Source organism: Chenopodium quinoa, unplaced genomic scaffold, assembly GCF_001683475.1.
Source record: "Chenopodium quinoa cultivar QQ74 unplaced genomic scaffold, ASM168347v1, whole genome shotgun sequence".
Lineage (NCBI taxonomy): Eukaryota > Viridiplantae > Streptophyta > Magnoliopsida > Caryophyllales > Amaranthaceae > Chenopodium > Chenopodium quinoa.
The window spans coordinates 3,422,541-3,437,977 of record NW_018744151.1 but is presented as its reverse complement, the minus strand read 5'-3'; the positions used below and the strand labels follow the sequence as shown (position 1 = coordinate 3,437,977).

General features: G+C 34.3%; 1 protein-coding gene across 1 annotated transcript; it reads right to left on the bottom strand.

The window, feature by feature from the left end:
* Nucleotides 1–1,375: 1,375 nt before the first annotated feature.
* Nucleotides 1,376–2,470, bottom strand: LOC110693628 (VQ motif-containing protein 4-like). Its single transcript, XM_021870770.1, has one exon. The coding sequence runs from the start codon at nucleotides 2,216–2,218 to the stop codon at nucleotides 1,586–1,588; it is 633 nt and encodes a 210-aa protein (XP_021726462.1). The 5' UTR covers nucleotides 2,219–2,470; the 3' UTR covers nucleotides 1,376–1,585.
* Nucleotides 2,471–15,437: the final 12,967 nt, after the last annotated feature.

Sequence of the window (15,437 nt, the reverse complement as noted above, 5' to 3'; positions counted from 1 at the left end):
AAAAAAAAAAAAGTCGACATTTTAGTATTTTACGGCTAGCCTAAATTCAATTGGTAACTTGACACTTTCCTTTGGACGATATCTTTAAGAAAGAAAAGAATAATTATATCTGAAAGGGTATTTGTATTTGTAAGAAAAACAAATCATAAAAAAAAGCACCCACCATTTTCAACTTAGCAACATCCTCCACTCAGAAAAAGTCATAAATCAACACATTCACAGTCAAGATTCCTTGCCCATCCCTCCACTCTTTCTTTGACAGCTACCCCCCTTTTTGCCTCTTTAATCTTCAACCCAAATTCTTTTTCTAATAATATTACTTCCGTTTCTTTTTAATTGACACGTATTATATTTTATAAGTACAAATTCTTAAATGGACCTAGTTCACACTAATTTATTGTGAACCACTAACATTAGAGAAAATATGGTTATTTTATTAATAAAAAAAAAGGTCACTATAATTTTAAAAAAGTCATTATGTTGAAATAAAAATCATTTTGGTAATATATAGGCCTAAGTGGTTATTTTGTAATGAAATATTTTATATACTGATCAATATGAATAATAAAGGTCACTATGCTAAAATTAGGGTAATAGCGTCGTATTTCAAGTTCACAATATTATTAAATGTTGTAGTAGTTTTAATCAAGGTTACTATGTTAAAAATAAAGTTAATATGTTAAAAATAATAGTCACTATATTCAATATAATGTCAGTTGCGTGTGTATTCAATATAAGGTTAATATGTGTATAGACCTTGGGTCCACAATAATATTATTGTGGACCAGGTCCACGCAAGTGTTTTGTTTTATAAGAAGTTTAATTAATTGACACGTTTTTTTTTTTGGGTAAATTTTTTATAATGTATTTACAAGCTACCCACTTGCTTTTTCATTCTCTAAATCAAACGCGTCAACTAAATAGAAATGGAGGAAGTATTTAGTAATTAAATTTCCAATTTTTCAAAAAGAAAACAAAAAAAATTAAATTAGTTTTACTGCAACACTGTAAAAATAAAATCTTAGATAGATCTTTAATGGACAATTTAGATAGATCTTTAATGGACAATTCAATACAGACAGAGCAGTAAATTTTACCATGAGCTGTCATTGTACTTGATGAATTCAAATCTAAAGTGAATTCTTTTTCCCTAAATTGTACAGTACAACCAACGATTTTAGTAACTCTAAATTTCCATTTTCAACCCTTTTTTTATTTTTTTCAATTGCAATCTTCTTCAAAATTCTTACTATGATAGTATGATCATTCAACATTTTACTAGTCGTAAAGTAATACGAACGAAAAGATATTCAGGTTGTCATCGAAACAAAAACAATTAACTTAAATCCAAAAATTAAAAACACAACCATAAAAATGATACAATTGAAATAAATTACCCTCAAAATAGGCGAACTTTTTTTTTTTTCATCTCTCACTTTGTTACAATTGGTAGATTAGGCCCATTACATGATAGAGATAGAAATATTTATAATCAAGTACTAGAAAGTAATAATTAAAAACACTATTTATATATTTTTATATATACTACATAGTATTTTAAAAAATAAAAAATAAAAAAACAAAACTAAGAAGTGGAATGAGAACCTGAGGAGACCCTCGGAGAAGAAACAGGGAAAAGAGGCAATAAACGGGGCTCCGAATCACGAGGAGTGGAAACGGGCGAAGGATGAAGGAAAAACCCTTTTTCAGCAATGGCTTTGTCTTCAGCAACTTTATCGACAACTACGTTCGGAGATGGCGAGGCGGACGAAGAAATTGGCGATCGATTGAAGGGGTCATGGATAAGGGGAGTTACAGGGGATAAAACGAGAGACGGGAAATCGAGTAAAGAAGGAGAGAGAATCTCGGCATTATTATTTCGATTTGGAGAGAAGATTGGGTTACAGAGACGGAGAGACTTGAGAGTGGTGCTACGACGTTCGTAGAGTTTGGATGGTTTGGATTTGGTGGGGGTTTTGATGGGTGGGATGTTGTTGTTGTTGTGTTTTGATGGGGTTGGTTCGGAGGATCCGGTTAGCATTTGGACGACTTGTTTGAAGGAAGAAGTGTCGGCTTGGACGAAGGTGGTTGGGTAAGGGTTGGTTTCGGATCGAGTGAGGGGGAATTGTTGTTTTGGAGTTTTCGCTGCGATTGCGGTGTTGCTGCTTGTGGAGGATGAGGAGGGGGAAGGGAGGAGTGTGTGAGTTTGGTTTTCCATTGTTGGAGGAGAGAGAGTTGATTGTGGGAAGGAAATGAAAGAGGAAAGAGGAGAGTTTAATTTGAGTTGAATTTGTGTGTTTTTTATTTTATTTTTATTTTATGATGAAATTAAATGGATTAGGGAAATGGTGAGTTGGGTGAGAAAAGTGTGGGGAGGTGAGTTTTGAAGAGTAAGTTTGGTTGGAAGACAGAGAGAGAGAGTACATTATCAGTTTATAAATATTTTCGTTATAAGCGAGTGGGTTTCACTCACTTATAATGTAGGTTGACCAACACGTAAACGGTTTGAATCAATGAAAGGTTTTTTTTTTTTTTTTTTTTTTTTTTTTTTTTTTTTTTTTTTCAAGTGAAGATATTGACGTCGAGATATACACTCTTTATATTACGGAGTGTAAGCTTGTTCTCATACGATTATTTTCAGTTCAGTTCATTTCAGCTCTAATAAGTTAAATTCAGTTCAATTCAGCTCCTAATTTTCTTCTCTTATATATAAAATATTCAGTTCAATTCAGCTCATTTCAGTCAATAAGAACAGGCTCTATGACCGTCATTTTTATTTTTGGTTTGTTTGACAATCGGCGTTTGGTGGTTAGCTGACTAGCTGTTGGCGTGTTTGTTTGGCTGAAAGTATTAGTTACAGAGTATATTAATCGTTTTTTTTTTCATTTTTTTTTACGTGCAGTTGACCACGCCATATGACCGCTTGTAAAAAAATTAAGTAATCCCTATAATATTGACCCAATAACCTATGTAACATTGATCGAGTAATTCATTTAACACTAATTAGTATCTAGGGGTGTGCAAAAAAGGACCGAGGCCAGAAATCGGACCGGGACTAGACCGGACCGTTAGATTTCGGGTCGGTCTTTGATCCTCACATTTTCTTGATTTCGGGTTTTCGGTCCAGGTAACAATCGGATCAATATTCGAAAAATGTATTTTTCTTATTTTTTAAATGAAAATTTTATATTTTATGTTTAAATTTCTAAAAAATTTAGGTGTAAAACTTATAATTTATAAATTTTAGGTACAAAATAGAAAAGTACGCACACAAAAACAAGACGTTAAAAACTGATGTATATATAAAGATATTAAAATGTAAAGAAAAAAAAAGTCCATTTCAGTCCAAAATCGGACCAGAATAAACAGGTCTTGATCGGTACCAGGACCGGTTGATTACGGTCCGGTCCCGATCCTTAAAAACTGTCAATTTCAGGTTTTGGACCGGTGCATAGCCCTAGAAGTATCCTCATGTGATCAACCACATATAAGAATGTCTTCTTGTGTCTAAGACAGTGACGAATCTAAAAATTAAGATATAAATAGGGATTACAAAACTAAGATTCATTAAAAATAAATAAATAAATTTGAGGTGTAATCATTTTTGCTGACTAAAATTTGAGTTATTAATTCATTTCATTGTTGTGTCTTTATCTATCTTTTAGCAACGAGTTCCATAAGTTAGTAACGGGATATATACCCTCAATTCCACATGGTACCATGTCCGAAACAAACTTATTTCCGACCGTGTCTACCTCAAATTCTCAAGATGATAACGAAAGAGTTGTAAGAGAGTGGAATGCACGAAGTTTCAGCGAAGGTGGAATCAAGTTGGGTGGCTGGTTCGATTGGTGATAAACATTATGACAGTCGTAAGAGTCGTAACATAACAATTGGTATTGCAATAAGAAACCGGTTGAAGAGGAAGAGGTACATACAGAGTTGTGTACTTGTGTTGTGGGGTTGCTAGTCAAATTTTAAAGAGAGAAAAAAAAAATATTGAAAAATGGTGAGTCATTCATGTGGTGGGGTTGGAAACTTGGAATGGTCGAAAGAAGTTGTCAAAGGAAAGAATGAATAGGAGAAGTTTATTACCAGTAAAAATTAGAAGTCGTAATTGCCCAATTGACTTGTCATAGACAATGAAATCCGTGAAACCTACTTCTCCTTGTATACTTGCAAGTAACCAAGTTGCAACTTTTTTTAGGCTATGTTCTTTTGATGAGTTTCAGAGCAGGCAGAGCAGGTATCAACAGCTTAGAAGAACTATATTTTATACTTTCAAAGACTCTCAGTTATACAGGTTAACATTCATGAGTAAAAGACGCAGATAAATGTTAAATTTTTGAAACAATATGAAATGGGTCTGGGCAACCCGAACAAGGAGGAGGAGAGTTTGGTCCACAAATAAGGTCAAGGGGCTTCCATACCAAAACCAATTGGCAATAGTAGGAGTAAGAGTTTGTTCTCATTGACTGAACTAAACTGAACTGAACTGAGCTGAGCTGAGCTGAACTGAAATGAATATTTTATAAGAGAAGGAAATTAGGAGCTGAACTAAACTGAACTTCAACGTAAGAGGACAGAACCTAACTCCTCTACCTTATAAAATGGAACTACCTCTCTTCTTTCTCCAATGTGTGACACTCACAAGTGGGGTACAATGGCCTTCAACACTCCAATTCACTTGTGATTGTCCTTAGAACTTAAGGCTCACCAGAAGGTACAATATAATCCTCATTGGGAATGAACATCTAATAGAGCCCCCTTAACCAGTGGCTTGACAAATACCCGGTTTTTGAGCGACCCAACAAATCTAGGCTCTGATACCATGTTAATTTTGTGAAACAATATGAAATGGGCTGAACAACCCAAACAAAGAGAATGAGAGTTTGGTCCACAAACAAGGTCAAGGAGCTTCCATACCAAAAACAATTGATAATAGTAGGAGTAACTCCTCTACCTTATAAAATGGAACCACCTCTCCTCTTTCTCCAATGTGGGACACTCATAAGTGGGGTACAATGGGTTTCAACAATAAGAATATCCCCTAATACCTACTCCATTTGTTCTTATTTTATTGCCCCATCGCAAAATTTTAGGTTAAATCTTATAATCTTTAACCATAAATATCAATTAATTTACACGAGAAAATATACTCAAGTATGGTTTTGTTAGATTCGTTTCATTGTATTTTTTATTAATATGAATTTTTTTATAATAAAAAAGGGACAAAGGAAGTAGCAAATACAGATGGTGGTGTTCTCCACCAAATCATGCTTGGTTATACAATTTGAGCATGTATTGAAAATTTATCATCTATTAGTAAGTGCACAAAACTCTAGCTAATAATCAACTACTTGTAGATGTTAAGTGTAGAAAACAAAAAAAAAAAAAAAAACAAAAAAAAAAAAAAACAAAAAAAAAACAAAAAAAAAACAAAAAAAAAGGAAAACTATCATACTTGTAAGGTTTCTCTTATGTACTCCGTCAATTAAATTAATTTTTAAAAAAATTAGCCCCGCATATCTCTCCTCCTTTCTCTCTCCAAATCCCTAGCCTCCATTGTTGAATGTTGGAGGGGCTTCCATCGATTTTAATCGGTGGAAAGCCCAATCCTTGTTTCTTTATTGTTTTTTTAGGTTTATAATAATGCTTCCTCCTTTTGAGAGGAACTTTTCTCTCTCAAAAGAAAGGGTTTCCGATCTCCTTCGAAAGACAAAGGTTTTTCGACCTCCTTCGAAAGACAAGGTTTGTGTCCTATTATCGAGGGAGAAATTTCTTAGTTTTGAATCCATGGTAGCAGATCTAATGGATTGTTGTGAAATTATTTCGTTGGTGAAAAAGTTATCAAGTTTTCGAATACGAACAGATGAATCAGAAGGAAAACATCCTCACGGCTACAAAGGATCGTTAGATTGTCTTTCCAACAAGCTGTATTTTTCAGCGATATAAGCGGGAGATGCTCCGCATTGCAAGATCTACTCGACGATCGTAGTTTTTAATGAAGGAATATTCTATTTGATTCAATATCTTATGTGCTTGTTAACGTCGAATCTCTATTGAAGATGTCGTATGACTTTTAATTAATGAAATATTTTTGCTATTCAAAAAAAAAAATTTAATTTTAAAAAAAACTTATTTAATAACAAGAATAACATAGATAGATAAAATACAAGGATAACATACTTTATATTTATTTTCTTCTTATTTCGCATATATAGTAAAATTGGACATGAAATATAATGAAAGATTCAATTATATATATTGGGCAGCAGGGCAGGAATAATAACCTTCATTTAATGATGTTTTTTTTTAATATATGATAATATGAAACCATTGGAGAACTAATTCTAAAAAGAATGAAGTTTTTATTAATTAAATTGTCTTACTCTGTACATGTTACATGCAGATTTAGATTGAAGGGTTAAATGTTCAGCTACATTATTTTTTTTTTTGAGGCAAATGTTCAGCTGTATTATTTATACTTCTTTCATTTTCTTATGTTCTTCTAAAAAAACATTAAAAAAAAAAACTGAAATTTCCATTTAAAAGAAATTCTAGTTAAGATATTGAGAAGTTAAAAAATTTCTCCAAAATAGAAATTATGTATTGTGCATTTAATACACTTCACATATATCATGCGATGGTAGAAAAATAACATACGTAACACACTAACACATATTCACAATAGCTGAAAACTTCTAAGAAATTTAATAACGCTATTTTTGTCCATAAATTCTATTTGTAGGAATAAACCTAATAAGAAGAAATATTTTAAAATTTCACAATACAAAATACCAAAAAAAAAAACGAAATAAACAAATGAAATAATAATAATAATAATAATAATAATAATAATAATAATAATAATAAAAATGGGAATGGCCTTACTAGAAGTTCTTTAATCAAGCATCTTCATGATCGCCATTGTTGTATTGGTGCGCAAGATATCACACAACATTCTTTTGCTTCTAATTTGACCGTATATACTGCTGTAGAAGTTACCTTTTTCCGTATGGGGATTTGGTTATGTGGGGTTTGTTACAAAACTCATATGGTTCATTCTAAGTGTTGTCATAGTGCAGCTGAGGATGTGTCACCCCTGATGATGGAGATGGTATTGTTCATTTTGTGCTTTATAATTTCTCCAAGCCAAACGCTCCATCTTCTCCGGCTCATATTGGACATGTGGATGGTTTGGTTCGAGATCAGTTCCGTAGTTTTGATGTGGCTCTCCTTAATTATTTGTTCTCAAAGGGGTTTCGCACTGTGAAGTCTATCCCTCCTAAATGTCATTTAATTTGGGGTTTTCTCGGGTTCTGAAAGGTGCTCTTGATAAGGTAATATCTAAGCCTAATGATATTTCTAGTTGGGTTTCGTTATTGGTGTTACCTCTATCACTAGTAGAAAAAAAGTTATGGGAAGCGGTTCAAACCCCCTAATGGGAAGCGGTTCTGAACTGCATGGGTTTAGGGGGCTTGCCAATTGCCATGTAAATGGCAAGCGGTTCAAACCCCCTAATGGGAAGCAGTTCTGAATCGCATGGGTTTAGGGGGCTTGCCAATTGCCATGTAAATGGCAAGCGATTCAGAACCGCTTCCCATTTGGGGGGAATGGCAAGCGGTTTGGCGCCAAAACCGCTTGCCATTTGTAATTTTTTTTTTATATATATAATAATTAATAATAATAATATTATTAGTGACCTGTTTTGATATGCACATTAATCTGTAATTTTAAAAATTATTATTATTATTAATATTATTATTAATTAATATTAATAATTAATAATAATTAATTAAAAATATTACAAATTTTGGAATAATAATAATTCAATAACAATAAAATAAATAATAATAATAACATATATAAAACTCATAAATAATGTATAGTAATAATTACAAATAAGTAATATAATGTACATATGGATTTAATAAAAATAAAAAAGATATAGTAACTAAATATTAATTGTTCATAAAAAAAAAAAACTCAATCTCATTCATTATCTAACTAACACATATATATTATATATTTTACCTAGATGCCATCAAATGTCACAAAAAAAGCCCACATGTAGCGAATTTCATCAACTTCTTCCTTTGTCAAAGGGCCTTCCCTTTGAATCTTACAAACCTTTGAAAAGAAAAAAATACCAAACATTAAACATCATTCATTATTACATAAAATTCAAACTAATAATTAAAAAATAATAATGTATATATGTTAAATATTTCAAACATCATTCTAACTTGCCCAATTTAGCATTCTACTAAGTTTTAGGACGGCTTTTACCAAAAATCGCCTATTTCACTACTACTTTGCCCGATTTCTACATTTCTTATCTAATGAGCTATTTATCTATCATAAAATGTCAATTACAACTAGTCTTAGGTGCATAATGTTTGAAATCATAGCAAATTAGCATTCTACTAAGTTATAGGACGACTTTTACCAAAAATCGCCTATTTCACAACTACTTTGCCCGGTTTCTACATTTATTATCTAATGAGCAATTTCTTTATCATAACATGTCAATTATAACTATTCTTAGGTGTCTAATTTATGAAATCATGGCAAGTTAGCATTCTACTAAGTTTTAGGACGACTTTTACCAAAAATCGCCTATTTGACTTCTAACTTGCCCGATTTCTACATTTCTTATCTAATGAGAAATTTCTTTATCATAACATGTCAATTATAACTAGTATTAGGTGTCTAATGTTTGAAATCATAGCAAATTAGCATTCTACTAAGTTTTAGGACGACTTTTACCCGAAATCGCCTATTTCACTACTACTTTGCCCGTTTTCTAGATTTCTTATCTAATGAGCTATTTATCTATCATAACATGTCAATTACAACTAGTCTTAGGTGTCTAATTTTTGAAATCATAGCAAGTTAGCATTCTACTAAGTTTTAGGACGGCTTTTACCAAAAATCACCTATTTCACTACTACTTCGCCCGGTTTCTACATTTCTTATCTAATGAGCAATTTCTTTATCATAACATGTCAATTATAACTAGTCTTAGGTGTCTAATTTTTGAAATCATAGCAAGTTAGCATTCTACTAAGTTTTAGGACGACTTTTACCAAAAATCGCCTATTTGACTTCTAACTTGCCCGATTTCTACATTTCTTATCTAATGAGAAATTTCTTTATCATAACATGTAAATTATAACTAGTCTTAGGTGTCTAATGTTTGAAATCATAGCAAGTTAGCATTCTACTAAGTGTTAGGACGGCTTTTACCAAAAATCGCCTATTTGACTTCTAACTTGCCCGATTTCTACATTTCTTATCTAATGAGTAATTTCTTTATAATAACATGTCAATTATAACTAGTATTAGGTGTCTAATATTTGAAATCATAGCAAGTTAGCATGCTACTAAGTTTTAGGATGGCTTTTACCAAAAATTGCCGATTTGACTTCTAACTTGCCTGATTTCTACATTTCTTATCTAATGAGCAATTTCTTTATCATAAAATGTCAACTATAACTAGTCTTAGGTGTCTAATGTTTGAAATCATAGCAAGTTAGCATTCTACTAAGTATTAGAACGGCTTTTACCAAAAATCGCCTATTTGACTTCTAACTTGCCCGATTTCTACATTTCTTATCTAATGAGCAATTTCTTTATCATAACATGTCAATTATAACTAGTCTTAGGTTTCTAATGTTTGAAATCATAGCAAGTTTGCATTCTACTAAGTTTTAGGACGACTTTTTACCAAAAATCGCTTAATTGACTTCTAACTTGCCCGATTTCTACATTTCTTATCTAATGAACTATTTCTGTATCATAACATGTCAATTATAACTAGTCTTAGGTGTCTAATGTTTGAAATCATAGCAAATTAGCATTCTACTAAGTTTTAGGACGACTTTTACCCGAAATAGCCTATTTCACTACTACTTTGCCCGTTTTCTACATTTATTATCTAATGAGCTATTTATCTATTATAACATTTCAATACAACTAGTCTTAGGTGTCTAATGTTTGAAATCATAGCAAGTTAGCATTCTACTAAGTTTTAGGACGGCTTTTACCAAAAATCGCCTATTTGACTTCTAACTTGCCCGATTTCTACATTTCTTATCTAATGAGCAATTTCTGTATCATAACATGTCAATTATAAATAGTCTTAGGTGTCTAATGTTTGAAATCATAGCAAGTTAGCATTCTACTAAGTTTTAGGACAACTTTTACCCGAATTCGCCTATTTCACTACTACTTTGCCCGTTTTCTACATTTCTTCTCTAATGAGCTATTTATCTATCATAACATGTCAATTATAACTAGTCTTAGGTGGCTAATGTTTGAAATCATAGCAAGTTGGCATTCTACTAAGTTTTAGGACGACTTTTACCAAAAATCGCCTATTTGACTTCTAACTTGCCCGATTTCTACATTTCTTATCTAATGAGCAATTTCTTTATCATAACATGTCAATTATAACTAGTCTTAGGTGTCTAATGTTTGAAATCATAGCAAGTTAGCATTCTACTAAGTTTTAGGACGACTTTTACCAAAAATCGCCTATTTGACTTCTAACTTGCCCGATTTCTACATTTCTTATCTAATGAGCAATTTCTGTATCATAACATGTCAATTATAAATACTCTTAGGTGTCTAATGTTTTAAATCATAGCAAGTTAGCATTCTACTAAGTTTTAGGGCGACTTTTACCCGAAATCGCCTATTTCACTACTACTTTGCCCGTTTTCTACATTTCTTCTCTAATGATCTATTTATCTATCATAACATGTCAATTATAACTAGTCTTAGGTTTCTAATGTTTGATATCATAGCAAGTTGGCATTCTACTAAGTTTTAGGACGGCTTTTACCAAAAATCGCCTATTTGACTTCTAACTTGCCCGATTTCTACATTTCTTCTCTAATGATCTATTTATCTATCATAACATGTCAATTATAACTAGTCTTAGGTTTCTAATGTTTGATATCATAGCAAGTTGGCATTCTACTAAGTTTTAGGACGGCTTTTACCAAAAATCGCCTATTTGACTTCTAACTTGCCCGATTTCTACATTTCTTATCTAATGAGCAATTTCTTTATCATAACATGTCAATTATAACTACTCTTAGGTGTCTAATGTTTGAAATCATAGCAAGTTAGCATTCTACTAAGTTTTAGGACGGCTTTTACCAAAAATTGCCTATTTGACTTCTAACTTGCCTGATTTATACATTTCTTATCGAATGAGCAATTTCTTTATCATAACATGTAAATTATAACTAGTCTTAGGTGTCTAATGTTTGAAATCATAGCAAGTTTTTCATTCTACTAAGTTTTAGGACGACTTTTACCCAAAATCTCCTATTTCACTACTACTTTGCCCGATTTCTACATTTCTTACGTAATTTTTTTTTTAATAATAACTTATCATTATTAAATAGTCTTAGGTGTCTAATGTTTAAATCATAGCAAAAGATCATTTTACTCAGTTTTAGGACGACATTTACCCAAAATCGCCTATTCCACTTCTACTTGCCCATTTTTTACATTTTTTTTCCGTTTGGAATTTTTTTCCACAAACATTGCCCATAATACACTAACAATGCAAGTACAAAAAAATTACACAAAATTGCATGAGCGGCTCGGTTTCTTGAACGGCTGCTGCAGCAGCTGCCTTGGGTGCTGCCTGGGCTGCTGCAGCAGCTGCCTTGGCAGCTGCCTGGTGGCTGGTGCAGCTGCCTGTGTAGCTCCCTAGTGGTTGCTGCAGCTGCCTGTGCAGCTGCCTGGCTGCTGCTGCTGCTGCATGTTCAGCTGCCTGGCGGTTGCTACAGCTGCCTATGCAGCTGCCTGGGCAACTGCCTATGCTGCCGCTGCGGCTGCCTGGCAGCTGTTGCAGTTTGGTTGCTGGCTGCTTGCAGCTGCCTGGCAAAACCCGAGGTTGTTGCCTCTGGTGTTGTAGTTTCCTCAGGTGCTCACTTTCCCATTTTCTGCATTTTGTATCAAATGACCTAATTTGTCCTTAGAGCAGACCCATATTAACTAGTTTTGGGTGTCTAAGGTCTGTAAGCGCATCAGAAGAAGGTTTTACTAAGTATTTGGACGGCTTATACCCAAAATCGCCTATTTGACTTCTACTTTGCCCGATTTCTACATTTCTTATCTAATGAGCTATTTCTTTATCATAACATGTCAATTATAACTAGTCTTAGTGTCTAATGTTTGAAATCATAGCAAATTAGCATTCAACTAAGTTTTAGGACGGCTTTTACCCAAAATCGTCTATTTCACTACTTCTTTGCCCGATTTGTACATTTCTTATCTAATGAGCTATTTCTTTATCATAACATGTCAATTACAACTAGTCTTAGGTGTCTAATGTTTGGAATCATAGCAAATTAGCATTATACTTAGTTTTAGGACAGCTTTTACCCGAAATCAAACCGGAAAAAAGTAAAAACAAGTACCTCCTCAATGTGTTAGGCTTCAGTGCACCTATTGACTATGTCATGCATAAACCTCATCACGTAGAGGGCACAGTCAATGCCGTTGTCTTGTTGCGCACACTAACATGACACAAAGTTAAAATAGTCATGCATAGCCATAACTCAAGGCAATTTTATTAAATAAATCAATGTATCAAGGCTTTACCTTCGCATATTTCCACGTAAGACCCGCAACCGAACGACAATTCAACTTCTTCATAACACTTCAAAAAAATAAAAAAACAAACGATTTAGGAACATAGCCACTCAATCACTTAGGTGATGATACAAAACAATATATAGGAAGCGGTATGTACCTATTCAATAGGTTATTCACTAGAAACTTCCTTAGTGGCCATATACGAGCCGAGTCAAAGTAGTAGATTGTATTATTGGAAACACAAATCACCATAAGGCTCCAATGTAGACTACATGTATATTAAAGCAAATATCAATCCATCAATTTTTATGCGTCAACATCTATACTTAACAAACAAATTAAGAGTGACCTATTTAAACTTACTCCTCAAAACAAGGGGCTAATAAGAACTTGTTTCTCGCACGCATTGATTCTCTAATACCCCGCTCAAGGTAATCTATCACATCACGAGGGTTATGCAAGCATTTGGTTACGGAGGTCTGCTCGGGGCATAACCACCCAACTGTTGCTTCACCATCGGGTTTACTAGCAAGGAGCTCCTGTAGTGACCTTCAAGAAAGTAATGTGTGCAAGTAATTACTAGTTGCATTGTTTTGGTACGAAAATATCAAAAATACAATATGTTTAGAAATAGTCTCGTTAATTTACCTCATGAAAGTTTGAATGATGGAAATGTTAAGCATGGAACCGGTTAGAAATTCCGTCACATCCTCTCTAGAAATGTATGCGATCGCATCCTCATCATAGTGGAACAATGCCTTAGGCAAGTTCACTTGAATACGTGTACCCGTAGGCAACTCACTAACACGGCTGTGAAGAAAAGTACATGCTTTCGAAAGCGACCTAAGGACATTGGCTTCTACCAATGGAGTACATGAAGCTCTCAAACTCTTCTTCGACACTTGTCCTTGTTCCATCTTCGGAGGACCTTCTTCCTTGGATTTTGGCTTCTCCACCTTCTTCCTTTTAGCGGACTGAATTTCCATAGTAATCTAGTAGCTTAAAAGAACATGGTCATTGCACAAAGCACATGTTAATCTAGTTACATACAAGTAGTTACATACAAGTAGTGTTTACTTACCCCTCCTACCAACCTCAACCGATCACGTGGCCATTGCACAAAGCTCCCGGTCGCGTCACGCAGCTTAAAAAATCATATTCTTCTCTAGGCACCGGTAGTGGTAAGTCCTCAAACCCATCAACTATAGAATCGATCTCGACCGAGATGTAATGGGTGCTAGTATTAGACTTAAAATGGACCTTGTCAAAAGGTTGTGCACTACCATACCCCACCAACTGCAACTGTCCACCGGTGTTTTCCCCGGGGTGAAGAAGCTCACAAGGCGTCTCTTCCTACATATTTGGTTAGGAGTTAGGACATAAGTTAAGAAATAACAAACGAAAGCCTAACATAAGAAAAGCTGATTACGTAGTGAAGTTCACCTTAACATCTGGGAAAGGTTCAGGCATCGGATTTGCTCTCTTCAGTGACTCTGCATCCATAGGACTAGGATCCTGCAAAAGTAAAATAATTAAACATGCAAACGACCTCATTAGACGAACTTCATATGATGTAATTCGTCCTTGTACTAAAATTACCTCTCTCTCAACTACTGGATTGTCCTCGGGGCCTCTTGGGTGACTACATGAGTCTACTGGGATACTCGAGGGAAATGGCAAAGGCGGCAAGTTCATGTGCTTCAGAATGGCATTGAATTGACTTTGCATCTGTTCTTGCAGCTCCGCGCGTATCTCCGCCTTAATTGATTCCTTTTCCTTCTCATCAATTCGATGTGGCGAATTAACACTTGATCTGATTTTTGCTGATTTGGTGTATTCTGAACCCATCACCTTCTCCCACCCTAGAATTTTCCCGCCAAAACCAATTACTCGCCCAGGGTGGTATGGTTTTCCCAAAGCTAAGGTGAAAGGATCATGTTCGATGCTTGGAGTCAGCTTGCCTTCAATCACTTCCGAAGTATGTTCGAGCTTTAACAACACAAAAATTTATCAGATCTAAGTACAATGTACTTGACAAGGAAATATAATTAATAAGTAGAAAAATTTGCTTACAAGTGCATCTGCTACTACTTTCTTATCCGGTTGCATGACATACTTGCCGGTTTCCTTGTCCATCCCATGCATAGCATACCACCAGTCAATTGCACGATTAACCAAAGTTGTGACCGTGGAAGAAAGTGGTTTATCAGTTGATGACATTATGGATTTTGGGTAAAGACCCGCTTTGACCCACTTTGGTCTTGACTCCGCAAAGTTCTTACAACCCATATGATGGCTATACAATTTCTTTCCGACATTGATTCTAGCTTGTTCGCTTTTTTCCTACACATTCAGAAATATATGTTAGCATCAGTCATTGTAAGAAACTAAATATGAGTAGCTGACTCTATTGATAAATAAAAACATACAAGTGCGGTGCTAGTGGAAGATTTTTCCACAAACTTCTCCCAATCATCCACCGTTATTTGTGGATATAAATCCCACGGTTTCTTATCAGGTTTCTCTTCTTCTCCATCTGCAGGCACATTTTTCTTTGGTCTTCTCTTTCTTTTCTTATGGATCCATCTCGTCCTCAAGTAATTCTTGAAGTTTTTGAATCTCTCTTGTACAAAAGCTTCAAAGACTTTTCTCTTGGCCGGCTCATCAGGAATATGGAACATACTCTGTAATTGGCGCAAACATCCACGTTAGGCAAGAGAAAAAAAATGAAAAAAGGGAAAAAAAACCCGGGAATCGGGCAAGGCAGCAGCAGCAGCCCAGGCTACTGCAGCACGCAGGCAGCAACCCAGGCA

Bases quoted from the DNA above. Each gene is read 5' to 3' on its own strand.
- LOC110693628 (XM_021870770.1), bottom strand. From the start codon at position 2,218: ATGGAAAACCAAACTCACACACTCCTCCCTTCCCCCTCCTCATCCTCC.